Source organism: Humulus lupulus, chromosome 5 (assembly GCF_963169125.1).
Source record: "Humulus lupulus chromosome 5, drHumLupu1.1, whole genome shotgun sequence".
Taxonomy (NCBI): Eukaryota; Viridiplantae; Streptophyta; class Magnoliopsida; order Rosales; family Cannabaceae; genus Humulus; species Humulus lupulus.
In genome coordinates this window covers 144,078,213-144,096,372 of record NC_084797.1, presented here as the reverse complement: position 1 = coordinate 144,096,372, position 18,160 = coordinate 144,078,213, and the positions used below count along the sequence as shown (strand labels likewise).

Sequence of the window (18,160 nt, the reverse complement as noted above, 5' to 3'; positions counted from 1 at the left end):
TAAGTTTGTGTAAATCCTTTGGCCACCAGCCGAGCTTTGCGTCTTTCTAGAGTCCCATCACTGTTAAATTTTGGTGTAAAGACCCGCTCACGGTTGGAGTTCCCTTAGGAAGTTCTTCAAGCTTCCTTGTTTGATTCTTCTCAAGAGCCCTCATCTCCTCAAAAACAGCCTCCTTCCACTCCGGAACAAGTAAAGCTTGCTGTATATTATTTGGAATCTGAACACTTGAAACACTATTGGTAAAAGTGACAAAAGAGGATGAGAGTTTTGAGGTAGAAACAAACTGAGATATAGGAGATTTGACACAAGATCGCTTGCCTTTTCTTATAGCTATTGGAAGGTCTATTTCAGGAATAGAATCAGAAGAAATTTGATCAGAAAAAACAGGATTAGAATTGTTACCTGACTCAGTTTCTGGTATCAGTTCAGATGTTTGGCAGGGGGTTGGTGATGTTGTGGCTTCAGCTCTTCGATGAGGGAATTTTCGTGCATATACCTGACCATATTTACCTCTGTTCAGGTTGCACCCTTGTTCATCAAGCTGCTGAGAATTATCATGTGGCACAATATTTTCAGCACTTTCAATATTTTCAATATTCTCAACATTTATGAGATTTCCCATTTTCTTGCTGATTTTCCTTCTCATGAACCTCTCCAACTTGCCTTATATTTTCGTGCCCTAAGTCATATCCTAGAAAATCTAGGTCTAATGAAGGATCACAAAAATTACTAGCAATATTCCTGAGATTATGGTGTGGATTAAATCTATTATTGGTAATTTTAAAATTCAAATCTTTAGTTTTTCCTTGATTCTCCCCTTGAAGATTAGGATTAAAAAACGGAATATTTTCAAAAAATTTAACATCCATAGTGATAAAGATTTATTTCAGAATAGGATCAAAACACTTGTATCCTTTTTGGTTGGGAGCAATACCAATGAAAACACACTTTTTCGCTTTGGGATCAAGTTTACTAGCAGCCCTATTCAGATTCTTAATAAAAACAGTGCAACCAAATATTTTTATAGACATTTCATAAAATAAACGAGAGTTTGGAAAACATATTTGAAGTACAGAAATAGGTGTTTTGAAGTTTAAAAGTTTAGAAGGAATTCTATTGATCAAATAGGTAGCATGTAAGATAGAATCCCCCAAAGATATTTAGGTACATTATTTGAAAAAAGTAAAGCACGACTTATCTCAAGAAGGTGCCTATTTTTCCTTTCAGCAATGCCATTTTGTTGAGGAGTGTCATTGCATGAACTTTGTTGAACAATCCCTTTTTTAGCAAAAAATGTACCTAAAACTTGTGCAAAATATTCTTGCCCATTATCACTTTGTAAAATCTTTATACTCGTTTGAAATTGATTTTGAATCATGTTATAAAATTTTTTGAAAACACTTTCTACTTCAGATTTCTCTTTCAGCAGATAACCCAACTCACCCTAGTGTGATCATCAATAAGAGTCATAAACTAGCGTTTACCATTACATGTAGAGACCCTTGATGGCCCCCACGAGTCACTATGCACAAGAGAAAATGGTTGTGAAGGTGTATACACACGTGGAGAATAAGTAGTCCTATGATGCTTAGATAAAACACAGATTTCACATTGATAAGAAGAGGGATTTTTATTTTTAAACAAAACAGGAAACAAATGTTTTAAATAATGAAAATTTGCATGTCCCAATCTAAAGTGCCATAAATAAATCTCATCATCTTGGAAATCAGATGCAACTTGAAGACAAGAACTTTGTTGAGTCTCTTTATTCACTAACGTTCCCTCATCTAGAATGTAAATGTCACCACACTCCCTAGCACTGCCAATCATCGTCTCCAAGACCGAATTCTGAAAGACACAATGAGAAGAAAAAAAATTTGCAGTGCAATTTAGTGTAAAGGTTAGTTTACTAATAGAGATGAGATTGCAAGACAGTTTAGGAACGTGAAGAACATTAGACAAAGTTAGTGTATCGGAGAGTTTTACATCTCCTACACCAGCAATAGCAGAAAATGAACCATCTGCTATACGGATTTTATTATTTTTTGCACAAGGTTTATATGAGAAGAAAAAACTAGAACAGCTGGTCATGTGATTAGATGCTCCTGAATCAATGATCCAAGAGGTTTTAGATTGAATACAAATAAGAGAAGAAGATAAGAGACTAGGATTACCATGCTGAACAGGGGAACATGAAGGTTTGGATTTAGAATGTAACAGATTCAACAGTTGCTCAACTTGTTCCTTGGTGAATGGAGACTGCCCTGAGGTGACACTCGGTTCTGAAGCAGAATCAGCCACGGATTGCAGTGCTCCAGGTCGGGTGGGCTTTCCTCGAGGTGGTTTTCCATGTATTTTCCAGCAAGTATCTCGTGTGTGCCAATGCTTCTTGCAAAAATCACACCATGACTTCTTTTTATTATCATTATTAGTCTTAGTTTCTTTAACAAATAAAGCTAAAACTTCATTACCTGATACAGATGATGATTCATTGCTGGACATGACTTTTCGGCAACTCTCCTCCACCCGTATTTCAGAGAAAACCTCTCTGATTGATGGTAATGGTCTGCGACCAAGAATCCTCCCTTTTACCTCATCCATATTTTGGTTAATTCCAGCAAGGAGCATGTATACACGGTCACTTTCTTCACGGTTCTTGTGTTGGAGCAAATCAGCCTGACTTTCCCAAATGTCATCATTGTATTGGTTCAGTTCTTGCCACCAAGCCACCATCTCATTATAATAGCTTGTGACACTACGCTGTCCTTGCTTGGATTGCCATAGCCGAGCCTTTAGCTCAAATATTTGAGAATAATTCTCTAAATCAGAATAAGTGTCGCGCACTGAGTCCCATACCTCCTTGGCTGTAGTCATAAACATGTGAGGCTTTGCAATCGAAGTATCCATAGATTTGAGCAGCCATGCCGTGACCAGTGAGTTTTCTGATCTCCACACCCCATAACCAGCATCATCCATCTTTGGCTTCTTCTCTCCAGTGAGAAATCCAAGCTTCCCTCGGCCATCAACAACAAGCTTGACAGATTGTAACCATTCTAAATAATTCTGTCCATTCAATCTATGCATAGTAATTTGCATAGATGAATGAACAACATCAATGGCAGCAGCCTGTTGAACAGGTGTGGTGGTATTTTTCTAGGTTGGGGTAGTACTTGGGTTTTCTCTGGTAGAACCTTCGGCTATATCAACCATTGAAGAAAGAAGCTTTAGTCGATCTAGGGTTTTCTAGGGTTCTAGGGTTTATTTGGCTCTGATACCATGTAGTGTAGTTTAGGAGAATAATTATCTGTATATATATTAATGTGCCAATCGGCATATTTATAGATTACATCACCTAACAGATCTGTAATATAAAAGCCATAAAAATAGGAACTAACAACTAATTCCTATTTCTAAGAAAACAACCTAAGACTAATTACTTTTTAATTTTTTCGCTAAAACAGAAATAGAACTGGATACCAAACTAGATAAACTAGGTTGGTTATTTATTAAATGCTGATTTTGAAAGAGGTAAAGTCCATGAATCCTAGCTCTACCAATCATCCTCCCTGATGATAGTTCCTGAAATTGACAGGAATTGGACACAAATTTAGCAATACAATGATTATCAGAAGTCAATTTGCTAACATAAATAAGATTGCGCGTTAAAGATGTAACATGAAGGACAAATTTAAGGATTGGATCAGTAAATAATCTAATGGTGCCTATACCTTCAATGGAAGATAGCGTACCATCAACAATCTTAACACAACATTTATTAGAACATGGAATATATGAATCAAACAACTGAAATAAACCTGTCATATGATGAATCGATTATCCATGATGTTTGAAATTTTTTTAGAGAGGTTAAAGAAAAGTAGAAATTACCATAGTGTGCAACAAAGCATGAGGCTAGAAGTTTATATAAATGTTCAATTTGCTCTTTACTGAATGAAGGTGAGGTGGTATTTGTTGGTATATCAGAATTACAATGAACCTGAGTTTGATATGCTTTTCTGTCATTTTGGCGCCGAGAAGTCCACTTGGCTGGCTTTCCATGAACTTCCCAACAAGTGGATCGGGAGTGACATGACGCTGACAGTGATAACACCAAGGTCTTTTACCTTTTCGGTTTGGTCAAGACTCAGGATTACACCTGTTATTTGACTGAGGATTAGGCCAGTTTGAAACTAGGGCAGAACTTTCCAATGGTTGAGAATTCTGAAGCTTAGAATCAGTAAGCATAACGTGGTGGCGTGCTTCTTCATGACGAACTTCAGAGAAGGCCTCCTCGGTATCAGGAAACGGTGGGCGACTAACCAGGCATCCTTGCACTTCATCAAGGTTGATGTTTAACCTAGTAAGGAACTCGAATACTCGTTCCTTTTCAAGTTGTAGTCTTTGTGTTACACTACAGTTGATGCACAGAGGTGTGATTTCGAGATAAAATTCGAGTTTCTGCCACAAGTCTTGTAAGTCCAAAAAATATTGGGTAATAGTCTGATTACCTTGTTTTATTTCTAAGTTTTGTGCGGATTTTAAAGCTTTGAGAAGCATTTTTGAGATTAAAATACATACTCCGAGCAACATCCCAGACTTCCTTAGCCGTTTTGAAGAACAAGTACCTGTGGTTGATTTTTGGATCCATCGAATTAATAAACCAAACAAGGATAATGGAGTTCTCAGCTTGCCATAGCTTATAGCAGATTGTGCCCATCGTAAATAATTCTGGCCTTCAAGCTTGTGTGCCGTGATGTGCAGGGAACCAGTGTCATGGCTGTAGAGTGTCCAATGGAGCTGCTGGATTGAGTCTGAGAGTTGATGTCTGAGTTTTGGAGAGTGCCAAAAGACCTGTTGGACTGGGTTTGACCAGAGCTAGTAGAGGAGGCTTCGTCAGCTGTGGGAATATGATTGATTCGGCCATCACCGCTGGATACGAAGAATAGTAGGGCGTCGGAAAAAAGGAAGAAGAACCTTACGACTCTGACACCATAATGATTGAATAGGAATGAAATTGTATGTTTCGAATAATACATGGTACTCCTTTTATAGTCTATACAGATTAGTGATAAATGCCTTGAATTCTGGAGACAACCCACATCATAAAATACAAAATTATAGATTGGATGCTTTGTATGTTCTCGTACACCTTTCCCCAAGGCGATAGGAGCATTATCAAGATATATATTGCATGTGAAAAGGTAAACGTAGGAAATTGAGTATTAAAATATATAAACTATGTTTGAACAGTATTGGTTTTTCTTTTAATGGGAAATAAACGCATTTAATAAAGAGAGAGAAAAAGCTAAAAATGACTAGGAGTTGCACAAGAATTCATACATGCACGAAGGATGTTGAAAGTATGCTGAATCCATGAGCTTAAAACGATAGTTTGATCTGGAAAACTTAACTGGGTTCATATGATTGTTGCATAAATTTAAACTTTGGTTGGACAATGAATTTTTGGAAATTGTTGCCAAATACTTCGTGGTGACATAAGAGCACTATCTTGTTATTGCGAAAGGCAAGGAGAGAGAAGAATGGACACTGAAAATAGATGGGTCTTTAAACGCTCGAGGAGGAGGAATGGGAATAGTATTGGCTGCTCCGGGTGGGAGATGTTAGAACAGGCGCTGCAACTAGGGTTTAAAGTTTCAAATAATGATGTTGAGATGAAGCATTAATCACGGCGTTCGATTAGCCAAGGAATTTGGGATTTCATGCTTAAGGATTCAGTTTGATTCTCAGCTAGTTGTGCAGCAATTGAAGGGTGAGTTTGAAGCAAAAGATGAACGGATGAAACAACATGCAAACTGAGCAGAGCACATTTTTGATAGATGCAGTGTTGAAAGAAATGCTCTTCTATGAAGCGCTGCATAACTGGGTACATCCATGAAGTTTCCTCCAGGTCGTCGTGAATTAATCCCTAATTCCAGGTCGTCTTCCACTCTAATAAAAGCTTGTCCCGTCTCTCTTTTCTTTGGGGAAAGAAAGATCTATAACCCTTTCTCGCTTGTTTTTTTCTTTATAAACCTGTGCTTCCTCTTTCCAAAATAAAAAAGTAAAAACTTGGAAAAACTAATATTGTTAGAATGACACCTAACTCAAATGGGGAGGACAGGTGTAAGGAAGAAAGAAGCGGGTATAAAGGCAAAGAAAATACACAAAAACATGGGACGAAAAAATTGAGTAAAGGAAAGACGGAAGGTTACCAAAAGAATACACCTAAGAGAATCATTTTGACTGGTAAGTAACTTTAAATTTATTATATTAAATTTGGTCTCAGCATTTACCACCACTGTCACCAAATGAGCCACCTTTTTGTAATCAAACATATCCAGTCACTCCAAGTTCTGGGAAAAAAATACAAATGTCAGAGTGCTACACTTTGGAATTTATATAAAAGAAGGTATTAATGTGAAGTTCTGACATTGAAAAGCTTATGAAGGTGGTGTCGTTGTTCTTGATCCTATAGATAATTGTGATCTTACTATAGCTATTTGGAAAGGTGTGAGAATGATGAAAACAGTCATTGAATAGAATAATCAGAGGTAATCTAATGCTGAAAACAGTCATTGCATAGAATGATTTCTCGATTGAAAAAGGGCAGCGTGCTCTATAACTCCAAACATTTACAACATATATATTTGATGCGTGTTGTATTTCGTATCAAATTTAAATATATTTTCTTTTATTCACTTACATTAGCTACTTCAGTATAGCGGTAAATAGGGGTCGAACCCATAAGGACTGATCAAATTATTATTCAAATTAATAACTAAACTGAAATTAGAAAGGGGTTTTAGTTTTAATAGCTGAAAACATAAAATGAAATAAATATCAAAGATTAAATAACTAAGGATATAACGATATTAAAGAAATAATCAATAATTATTCTCCATCTTCAATAATCAATCTATCAACAATGACGAATAATATTCCCTATACCCAATTAAACTATTAACACCGCAGATAACACTTAAGCAGTCAATTATCCCAGTTCTCCTGTTATAATTAATTAAAGCTAAGTGCTCTTAATTAACCATTTTATCCAGCAATAAACTTATTCAGCATGCGACCTATTTAACCTAGTAAAACTATTACACTTTGTGGAAACATGTTAATCTAAGTAACAAATTCATTACTCATACAATTTATTTAACCTAGGTTCTATTTTTCATCACAATCAAAATACCCGTCACAATACTCTAATTGCAATTTATCACTCTACTTGGAATCCTAAACTATTAGGTGAATAGAAATTCTAAGATGATAGTAGAATAATGAAAAACCCTAATTAGTTGGCCACCTAACAAGATCTCACAAGATTCATAACATTCAATTAGAAAAATAGAAACAATTTAATATAAGGGAATAAAAGGAATAAAATTCATCAATGCATTCAAGATCTCATGTCTAGGGTTTTGAAATAACCCTCAACTATAAAGAAAACTACTCCATAAGCATATTCATATTCATAAACATAAATATTCAATGAAAATAAAAAAGTTTTGAGAAGAAAGAAAAACTAGATTGAAGAATGTAGAATTATGTAAATATTTTATATTTATTTTGTATCAATTATTTAGGGAAACAGAATAATCTTATATCCTAATATATTGTATATCCCTGATTTTTAGGAGATTAGTTGACCTAGGTTAATTGTATAGCTTTGTAATCTGCCTATTAATATGTAATTCTTTGATGAATAAAATTATTTCCAGCCATTATTCAAAAATCTACATGGTATCAGAGCACGTTGAAAATTCTATGCCCTAATCGTATTTTTTTTTTCTTTTCTTCTCTGCCCTAAACGCACCAGCCCCTAAAATCGTACCAGCCCTTCTCATCTTTTCAACGCATCACATTCTTCATGGCTACTGGAAAAGAAAGCCTAAACTCAGACGCATCCTCCTATCCATCAACCCTCTCTAATCCACATGCATCAATAGGTTCTTCATCTCACAGTAATGATGCTGTTTCTCTGGTCACCAGCCACAAGTTCAATGGCCATAATTATCTTCAGTGGTCACAGTCAGTAATGATGTATATCGGTGGAAAGGGGAAGGAAGAATATCTCACAGGGGAGATTGAGACTCCAAAACCAGACGATCCAAAGTATAAAAATTGGAAAACAGATAACCACATGATCAAATCTTGGCTGGTTAGTTCAATGAATAATGATATAGGAGAAAATTTTCTTTTATATTCGACAGCCAAGGAACTTTGGGATGCTGTCAAAGACTCTTATTCTAGTTCTGATAATACATCAAAAGTATTTGAGATTGAAGCTGCTCTTTATGATCTCCGCCAAGAAGATACTACAGTCACACAATATTTTAACACTCTTACTCGTTTTTGGCATCAATTAGATTTATTTGAAACTTATTCTTGGTAGTGTGCAGATGATACTGCTCTATACAGGAGTATTGTAGAGAAAAGGAGAACTTTCAAATTTCTTCATGGTCTCAACAAGGAACTTGATGCTGTCAGGAGTAGGATCATGAGTATCAAGCCACTTCCAACCGTCAAAGAAGCATTCTCAGAGGTTCGACATGAAGAAAGCAAAAAGAAGGTCATGATGGGCGCTTCTCCTCTTCCTTCTACTCAAGAGTCCTCTGCTCTTGCTGCAAGAGGACAGCAGAAGGGCCGACCATGGTGTGATCACTGTCGCAAACCTGGGCATTTAAGAGAAACTTGCTGGAAACTTCATGGAAAGCCTGCCGATTGGAAGCCGAAATCATGGAAAGACAAAGAGAGTCACGGGAACGTCGCTGCCACTCTAAATACTGCTGCTGTTATAGGAAATGGGGACACATCTGATTCATCACCCATTCACTAAAGCGCAGCTAGAGGCACTTCAGAAACTCCTAAGTCAGTCACACATCACTGCAAAGCCTGATACTACACCTGGTACAGGACATTTGGCCATGAAAGGTAACCTTTCAGTAGCTTTTATTGTCAATAAAAGAACTACTAACCCTTGGATTCTTGATTCGGGGGCATCAGATCATATGACAGGAGATGCAAATATTTTTTCTGAATTTCACACAAGTCCAGAGCATCATACAGTGAAAATTGCAGATGGCACGTTCTCTAAGGTTGAGGGTTTGGGTTCAGTCAACATAAATCAGAACCTAACTCTCACTTCTGTTCTCTATGTGCCTAAACTGGATTGTAATTTACTGTCTATTAGTAAATTTACTCGTGACCTAAACTGTGTGACTAAGTTTTACTCGAATTTGTGTGTGTTTCAGGAATTGGATTCGGGGAAGATGATTGGCAGTGCTAAGATGTGTTCTGGGCTCTATATCCTACAAGATTACACTCCATCCGTTTGGATAGCTCCGAAATTCAGTTTGTTTTCTTTAAATAATCAGTCTATTTCAAATAAAGATAGTGATATTATGTTGTGGCACTATCGTCTTGGTCATCCAAATTTTCTATATTTGTCAAAAATGTTTCCATCTTTATTTACTAATAAAAATCCGAAACTTTTTTGTTGTGAAATCTGTCAATTTGCAAAACACACTCGAAATACCTATTCTAGAATACCATATAAATCTTCCAAACCTTTTTCATTGATCCATAGTGATGTGTGGGGTCCCTCATGCGTAAACAATATAACTGGACATAGATGGTTTGTATCTTTTATCGATGATCATACTAGATTAACTTGGGTGTTTCTCATGAAATCAAAATCAGAAGTAAGTGAAATTTTTAAAACTTTTCATTCTATGATTCAAACTCAGTTTCTTACTAAAATTCAAATCCTCAAGACCGACAATGCCAAAGATTTCTTCAATTCTATCCTCGATCCTTATCTCACACAACAAGGCATTTTACACTTAAGCTCTTGTGTTGATACTCCTCAACAAAATGGGGTTGCTGAACGGAAAAATAGACATATTTTAGAAGTTGCTCGTTCTCTCATGTTTTCTACTCAGGTCCCCAAACATTTCTGGGGTGAAGCTGTTCTTACAGCCACCTATCTAATCAACCGAATGCCGTCTCGAGTACTCAACTTTCAAACTCCATGTCACACGGTTTTGAGAGAATTCCCTCATACAAAATTCATTAGTCTTCTTGATCCTAAGATCTTTGGCTGCACTGCCTTCGTTCATCTTCATTCTCAAAATCGTAGTAAGCTAGACCCTAAATCTATCAAATGCATTTTTCTTGGTTATTCCTCTCATCAAAAGGGTTATAAATGTTATTCACCTATAACTCGGAAAATGTATAACACTATGGATGTCACCTTTTTTGAAAATCATGCTTACTACAAATCTGAGATTCAGGGGGAGAATGCAGGTGAATCTCATCTTTGGGACACTATTCCGAGTATTAATAATACTTCATCTCCTAGTGTTCACCATGAGGATTCTTCCGACTCTCAAGTCATAGAAAATCAAGTTTCATCTTCCTCTAAACTCATGGGTTCCCAAATCATTGAAAATTGTCCAAGTCCACCCATGGCTCTTGCACCTTGTCAAGAACCAGAAATTCGTGTCTATACGAGAAGGAAAAACTTTGGTAAAGATATAGAGCACACAACACATCTGGAGGACCACCATGCATCGGAACCGGATCCTCATTCTCCAGAAACTCATTCAGGTTTAAGTAACTCTAACCATGATAAGGTTGTGCAAATAAATGATGATTTAGATTTGCCGATTGCATTGAGGAAGGGAGTTCGCGCATGTACAGAGCATCCAATTGGTAATTTTGTATCTTACAAAGCATTATCACCATCCTATCAGGCATTTGTCTCTGTTATTGATAACATACAGATTCCTCAAACAATTCAAGAGGCTCTGACTGGTTCTCGATGGAAAGAGGCTGTAGCAAATGAGATTAGTGCTTTGTTGAAAAACAATACTTGGACAATCACAAGTCTACCACCTGGGAAGAGATCCGTGGGTTGCAAGTGGGTCTTTACCGTTAAACATAAAGCAGATGGGAGCGTTGAGAGGTTTAAAGCTCGCCTTGTTGCTAAAGGCTTCACTCAGTCTTACGGAATCGATTATCAAGAAACGTTTGCGCCTGTTGCCAAGCTTAACACTGTACGTGTTCTATTATCCTTTGCTGCAAATAAAGATTGGCCCCTCCATCAACTTGATGTGAAAAATGCATTCCTAAACGGCGACTTTGAAGAAGAAGTTTATATGGACATTCCGCCAGGCTTCGAGAACTCCTCAAATCTGAACAAAGTGTGCAAACTGAAGAAATCTTTGTACGGTCTTAAACAATCTCCACGGGCATGGTTTGGTAGATTCACTAAAGCAATCATACAGAATGGGTATACTCAGTGTCAAGTAGATCACACTTTGTTTGTTAGATTCTCGTCAGATAAAAGGATAGCTATCCTAATTGTCTATGTGGATGACATAATACTTACAGGTGACTACAACGAGGAAATGGAGAGATTGAAAGAGTTCTTATCTAAGGAATTCGAGATTAAAGATCTTGGTTATCTTAGATATTTTCTTGGCATGGAAATTGCTCGATCAAGACATGGCATATTTGTTTCTCAACGTAAGTACGTTCTAGACTTATTGAAGGAAACAGGAATGCTTGGATGCAAACCTGCCCCAACTCCAATGGATTCCAACAAGAAAATGGGTTCAGGAAAGGACATGACACCAGTAGACAGGGGGAGATATCAAAGGTTAGTTGGACGCCTGATCTACCTATCTCGTACGAGACCTGACATTGGTTTTTCAGTTAGTGTTGTCAGTCAATACATGAACAATCCTACTGAAGAACACATGGAAGCTGTTACTAGAATCTTAAGATACCTCAAGATGAATCCTGGGAAAGGTCTTCTATTCAAGAAAAGTGATAGCAGAGAGATCAAAGTCTACACTGATGCAGACTGGGCAGGAGACGTAACAGATAGGAGGAGTACTTCAGGATTTTGTTCTTATGTTTGGGGTAATCTAGTGACTTGGAGAAGTAAGAAACAATCAGTGGTTTCCAGAAGTTCAGCTGAAGCAGAATTTAGAGCTTTTGCTCTAGGTGTTTGTGAAGGGATTTGGCTAAAACGATTACTGAGTGAACTACGACTATTTGCAGGAGAGTCCATTAAAATGCTTTGTGATAATTAGGCTGCTATTAGTATCGCTAAAAATCCTGTTCATCATGACAGGACAAAACATATTGAGATAGATCGACACTTCATCACTGAGAAGATTGAGAGTGCCACAATTCAAACTATCTATACTCCATCAAGACTTCAAATAGCCGATGTTCTTACCAAAGCCCTTCCCAGAACTGTCTTTGATGAATTAGTGTGCAAGCTGGGAATGTTTGATATACATTACCCAACTTGAGGGGGAGTGTAGAATTATGTAAATATTTTATATTTATTTTGTATCAATTATTTAGGGAAACAGAATAATCTTATATCCTAATATATTGTATATTCCTGATTTTTAGGAGATTAGTTGACCTAGGTTAATTGTATAGCTTTGTAATCTGCCTATTAATATGTAATTCTTTGATGAATAAAATTATTTCCAGCCATTATTCAAAAATCTACAAAGAATATAGATGATGATGTCTTTTCTCCTCCTCTGCTGCTCTAGCCTCTAAAATTCGCAATCCAAAGTTGTATTCAAAGTTAACCCTAGTCCCTTTTATAGCCCACCAAAAATTACATTTAAAAATTGAAATTTAAAGAAAAATCGATCGCCGGCCACGGCTAGTGTTTCTTGGCGCCATAGCTACTAGAAAATGTATTTTCCAGAAAACCGGGCTCTGGCCGCGGCTTGGGACATTGCTGGCCGCGGCCACTACATTCTGTCCACTAGACCGCAGCCTGAAATAAGGTTGGCCGCGGCCGTAGCAATTTTTCCCGTTTTTCGGTTTTCTTTTGCTGCAGTGACTGAAAATATTTTAAGCATAACTTCCTCGATATAACTCGGAATTGGACGAATCAAAAAGCTATGAAAAACTAAGAAAAAGATCTAAAACTTGTATTTCTAGGTATAGTTCCAAAAGAGTATTGGAAAATTATCAAAATCAAGTGTAAAGTTTCAGACTTATAATTCCAAACTTAACCATTGCTTGTTAAACATCCCAAATGCATTCGTTTTCATCCAAATGTCTTGAAAATCCTAAAAACACAAAATAAACTAATTAAACATATAGAAATAAATAATCAAGTACATAATCATAGAAAAATAATGAATTAAAATTAGACAAATTCAGTACTTATCAATATTCTATCTCCAAAAAAATTGCTGCTAAAACCAGCAGATCAACAAAGTGTTAAAGCCCGAATGGGCAATATCAAAACTTCAAAATTTACATGTTTATTCATTTAAAAACATAAATCAACGAAGGAAATAACAACTCAGCAAAATGACAGTCAAAAGGAAAGACTATGGACTGGCCAAACAACACTTGATGCATCATCTAATAACATCAAAGCTTCCTAGTTTACCTAATCACCTACCAACAACAGTTTATGAAACCTTAGGCCATAAGTTATGGAGGGAAGCTATGAAGTTTGAGATGGATGTCCTTGAAAAAATAGAACATGGGATTGGTTGTTGAACTTGAACCACCAAATTGAAGTAAACTAGTGGGATGTGGATGGGTACTTTAAAGTATAATGCTGATGGTTTTAGACAAGAAGTATAATGCTGATGGTTTTAGACATCTTATCCCTTAAAAAGTGTGTGTGTGTGTCTATAATTTTCAATAAATTTTCTATCCAAGTTCCTAGGATTCATGAAGTTATAAATAATGGTTCTCTACTTGTTATTGTGTAGTATGTATACATTGATTTCTAAGAAAGTAAATTTGTTTAGCAGCACTGTTAGACCCCGGGTCAGGTTTATTTATTCTAGGCGGTCAAGGCAATAAAGTAAGGCTTATCTAGGAGTGGCAGAATTGTATTTTATTCTCTGCTGATGTGTAATATTTTATGAATCTCATTGGCTAAGTTAGTCTATTTTAACGGGTTAGTGTTTTCTTTTGATTCCTATTGGAGGGTTAGTTTGTTGGAATGTTGGTCTAGCCTACAAATAGTAGCCTGAGCATTAGGAGAAGATTCATTCAGATTGTATTGATGATTTTAGGAAAAGTTCTCTGTGGAGTTTCCAAGCTTTCTAAAAAAACTTGGGTTGTACTTTGTTCTTATTTTTTCTACTGAACAATAAGATTTCCTGCTCATCTTCTACCTATTTTCTGAGTTGTACTCAAGACTCTATCAAGCACTTACTGCTTAGTTTCATTTTTGGCCTTAGTTTGTATTGGCTATTCTTGAGGAAACCTTATGTCCTTATCTTTGTTGTAATTTTTGTTTCTCAGTTTTGCTTCTCATTTTTTTAAGTAAGTAAAAAAAAGATTTGTGGAATGCTACTAAAAAGTTGCATTCCAAGACAGGTGCCATATTTTTCGGTTGAATTGTTTGTGGATGTCAAAGGTCTAATAAAATGTAACAAACCAGTCTCCTTTTTCTGCTGAATGCTCAAAGTAATTGATATTCCTAATTGTCTATTTTGCTTCAGACAACTCTGTAAAGAACCATTACTTTGCATCACCTTGTGGAAGCGAATCAGTCCCTACAACAGACACAAAAACTTACCAAGCGGAGTTGACTCTTTTAGATCTTTATAGTGGTTGTGGTGGGATGTCAACTGGATTGTGCCTTGGTGCTAAAGCTTCTAATGTTAAAATTGTGACGGTATTTAATAGATTTTAGACTTTTCTACACATTCGCTGCCTCAAATATATTTAATACCCTAGATTTTTTTTTCTCTTTCTATAATTTGTAACAGAGATGGGCTGTCGACTGTCATAAGCCTGCATGTGAAAGCTTAGAGTTAAACCATCCAGAGACAAATGTGTGTATACCTTATTTCTAATTTGATCAATTGTGAAGTTCCAAAACTTTAAAGATTCTACTAAGCACCTCTAGGGAAAATTTTGTAGGTCAGAAATGAAGCTGCTGAGGATTTCCTTGATTTACTGAGGGAATGGGAGAAGTTGTGCAAACGATATAGGTCCAGTAGTGTTGAAAGAACTCGTCCATCAAGGTCAAAGGCCTCAACAGCAGTTGAGGATGATCATGAGAATTCAACTGAGGAATTTGAAGTTTCTAGTTTAGTTGATATCTGTTATGGTGATCCCAATAACACAGGCAAGCGTGGTCTGAACTTTAAGGTAAAGAATAAACTATTTATCTTTCCCTTGGTCTTATATTGTGCATGATATCTCTAATATAAATTTATGTGTGACGTAGTCTTAGTAATAAGTAGTCATGTGGCTATTCTTTCAATTTAATAAGTAGTCTTTGCTTGCAAAGTAATTACCCGTTTGGTGCAATAAATGATTGTATTACATTTTAGAAGCAACAAATGTTTCTTTTTCTCTGTTCTTTCTAGAAACAAATGTTTTGCTGGGGTCCCTTTCTCTGTTCTTTCTAGGGATTGGGGAAATTTTTGGATTTAACTTTTTGGGGTGGGGTTGTTGTGGTCTTTTCCATTTTTTTTTTTTCCTTTTTGTAACCACGGTTTTCCTCCGCCATAAGTGAGGGCTCTCAATTTAATTGGGAGGAGGTCGGCCTTCTTTGACCTCTGTCTCTTTTTCAAAAAAAAAAGAAGCAACAAAATAGAGACACAAGCTTTTGTACTGCACGTGGAATACTCTTTCCCAGTGCTTCTTAGTGATTGGTACTTGTGGTTGTAATTTGATAGTTTGTGTTGGTGCTTATGTTTTACGCTTCATGTTATAAGATGCCTTAGAATGAGCAGCCTTTCTGTGGCTGTCTGGGCTGTTATACAGATGATATCCTATCATCTTTTATTAACATAATCGTTTTTTCTTTTATTTGCTGTATTTCTATTAATATATATATACTAGGTGCAACAAATGTGGGCACATTTGTTTAGTTTTTTTTTTTTAAAATATATTTATTAAGTTTTTATGATTGCCATATAAATTTTAAATAAATAAACAATATTATATATATATATATAAAAGAATTGTTATTAAATATATATCTTTTATCTAAAAAGATAGAAAAGTGTGTAAATAACAAAAGTTATGGATTTTGACGGTTTTTTTGTTATATTAACAGAATATTATAAATATTTAACAAAATATACCTTTAAAAGTTGTTAAAAATAAATATTTATTAGTTATATTAATATAAAATCAAATATTATAAAATATCATTATTATAATAATATTTAATACAAAGCTAAATATTTAATAATTATATTAATATAAATTCAAATATTATAAAATATCATTATTATAATAATATTTAATACAAGATTAAATATTTAATAATTATATTGATATAAATTCAAATATTATAAAATATCATTATTATAATAATATATAATACATTATCATAATTTTTATTATTTATATTTATAAGGAAAACATATTTTTTTTATTACTTAGTGTAATTCAACTAAATATATATTCATATTAAATAACAACAAATATTATAAATACATTATATATAGGTGTCGTATGTGTACAGATAGTATGACTGTGTAACTACATAAAAAATTAAAATAACATTTATTTTCTATCAAGAATAAACAAGTTTCTTCTCCAATTATAAATGTGTAATTTGAATAATACCATGAATGTTTTATACATTAAATAGTGTAGTTTATGATCTGAAATGTTATCATTTATTTTTTTTTTTTAGAAAAAACCATAAACAATGTTTAGGTTTAATTTTTCTTTTAATATATTTACATCATTTTTATATTTATATATATATATAACATTATTTCTTTATTTAAAATTTATATAACAATCATAAAAACTTAAATATAATTAATAATTTTTTTAAATAAAATTAAGCAAATGTACATTGCACATGACTTGCAACTAGTATATATATATATATATAAAAGTATAAAGATGTGACAGTTTCTTACTTCACCATGTCACTAAGTTTCTCTACACAGTGCAGTAGCCTGTATTAGGTCGGTGATAGACTCTCCTCAATCGGGATATGAAACCCTTGCTACGTGTCATTAATTATTTGAGAATTCTATATACAACTTCTTGATGAACTTCCTTAGGATCTTTCATAAATTCTCACGAAAGTTTTAGCAAAGCCTTTGTTGGGTGAACTCTCCTCTATCTCGAAAAGAAACCCTTACTATGTCTCATTTTAAATAATTGAGAACTTTTTATGCAACTTCTTCATGACTTGTTCTTTCATAAATTGACTCACAAAGCTTTCAGTAAAACCATTGTTGGGCCTGGAGTGAGAGTGGTAAATGGGCTTGTTCAAGATTCTTCTCCTTGCCAAGTATTTGGGATGCTAAATTCTAAATTATATTAATTAAATATGGTTTTTATATTGTAGTCTGGTCATGGTGAATATAAATTTGTACTTATAGCTGTTTCTTTAGGTGCATTGGAAGGGTTATAATACCAGTGAAGATACATGGGAACCAGTTGAAGACTTGAGGTAGTATCACTACACGTGCTGCTATGATTAAAGATTTGTGTTTAACTTAACGCATCATTATTATCTCGTGTATATTCTCAGTAATTGCCAAGAAAGCATAGAGGGATTTGTAAAAGATGGGATGAAAAAGAAGATCTTGCCACTCCCGGTATTTTTTTTCCTGACTGATTTTGACTAGCTGGGATTGTACCATATATATTTTTGTTTGTTCCTTCATTATAATCCTGACAAACAATTATTTCAGGCAGGTGTTGATGTTATTTGTGGTGGTCCACCTTGCCAGGGAATTAGTGGATATAATCGCTTTAGAAATGTTGATTCTCCTTTGGATGATGAAAGAAACCGCCAAATAATAGTCTTCATGGACATTGTACACTTTTTAAAACCAAAATATGTGCTGATGGAAAATGTTGTAGACATTTTGAGATTTGACAAGGCTTCTCTTGGAAGATATGCATTGAGTCGTTTGGTACACATGAATTACCAAGCAAGGCTTGGAATAATTGCTGCAGGCTGTTATGGTCTTCCACAATTTCGGCTGCGTGTCTTCCTGTGGGGTGCTCTTCCTCACGAGGTTAATTATTTCAATTCAAGTGTAGTTTTGGACTTTGATGTAATAGTTTCAAAAGTGAATTTTCTCTTTTATTGTATAGATTTATTGGTAAAAGTTAGAAAATTTGTATGGCAAATCCTAGTTACAGATCA

At 35.1% G+C, this 18,160-nt stretch overlaps 2 protein-coding genes across 4 annotated transcripts in view; one reads left to right on the top strand and one right to left on the bottom strand.

Moving 5' to 3' along the window:
• LOC133777716 (DNA (cytosine-5)-methyltransferase CMT2) overlaps nt 1–18,160 on the top strand; it is a 65,300-nt gene that overhangs the window by 22,540 nt on the left and 24,600 nt on the right. For all 3 annotated transcript variants that reach the window (XR_009868783.1, XR_009868784.1, XM_062217430.1), the window contains exons 9-14: nt 14,520–14,695; nt 14,790–14,855; nt 14,944–15,174; nt 17,397–17,455; nt 17,537–17,603; nt 17,700–18,029. Coding sequence is in view for 1 of the 3 variants with exons in the window: in XM_062217430.1 (XP_062073414.1) it covers nt 14,520–14,695; nt 14,790–14,855; nt 14,944–15,174; nt 17,397–17,455; nt 17,537–17,603; nt 17,700–18,029 (929 nt within the window). In the remaining 2 variants the exon portion in view is untranslated. The remainder of the gene's footprint in view (nt 1–14,519; nt 14,696–14,789; nt 14,856–14,943; nt 15,175–17,396; nt 17,456–17,536; nt 17,604–17,699; nt 18,030–18,160) is intronic.
• On the bottom strand, nt 496–2,549 carry LOC133777717 (uncharacterized). The gene is made up of 2 exons (XM_062217431.1): nt 2,175–2,549; nt 496–1,848 (listed from the first exon to the last, which is right to left on the bottom strand). The coding sequence occupies exons 1-2, from the start codon at nt 2,500–2,502 to the stop codon at nt 1,814–1,816; spliced, it is 363 nt and encodes a 120-aa protein (XP_062073415.1). The 5' UTR covers nt 2,503–2,549; the 3' UTR covers nt 496–1,813.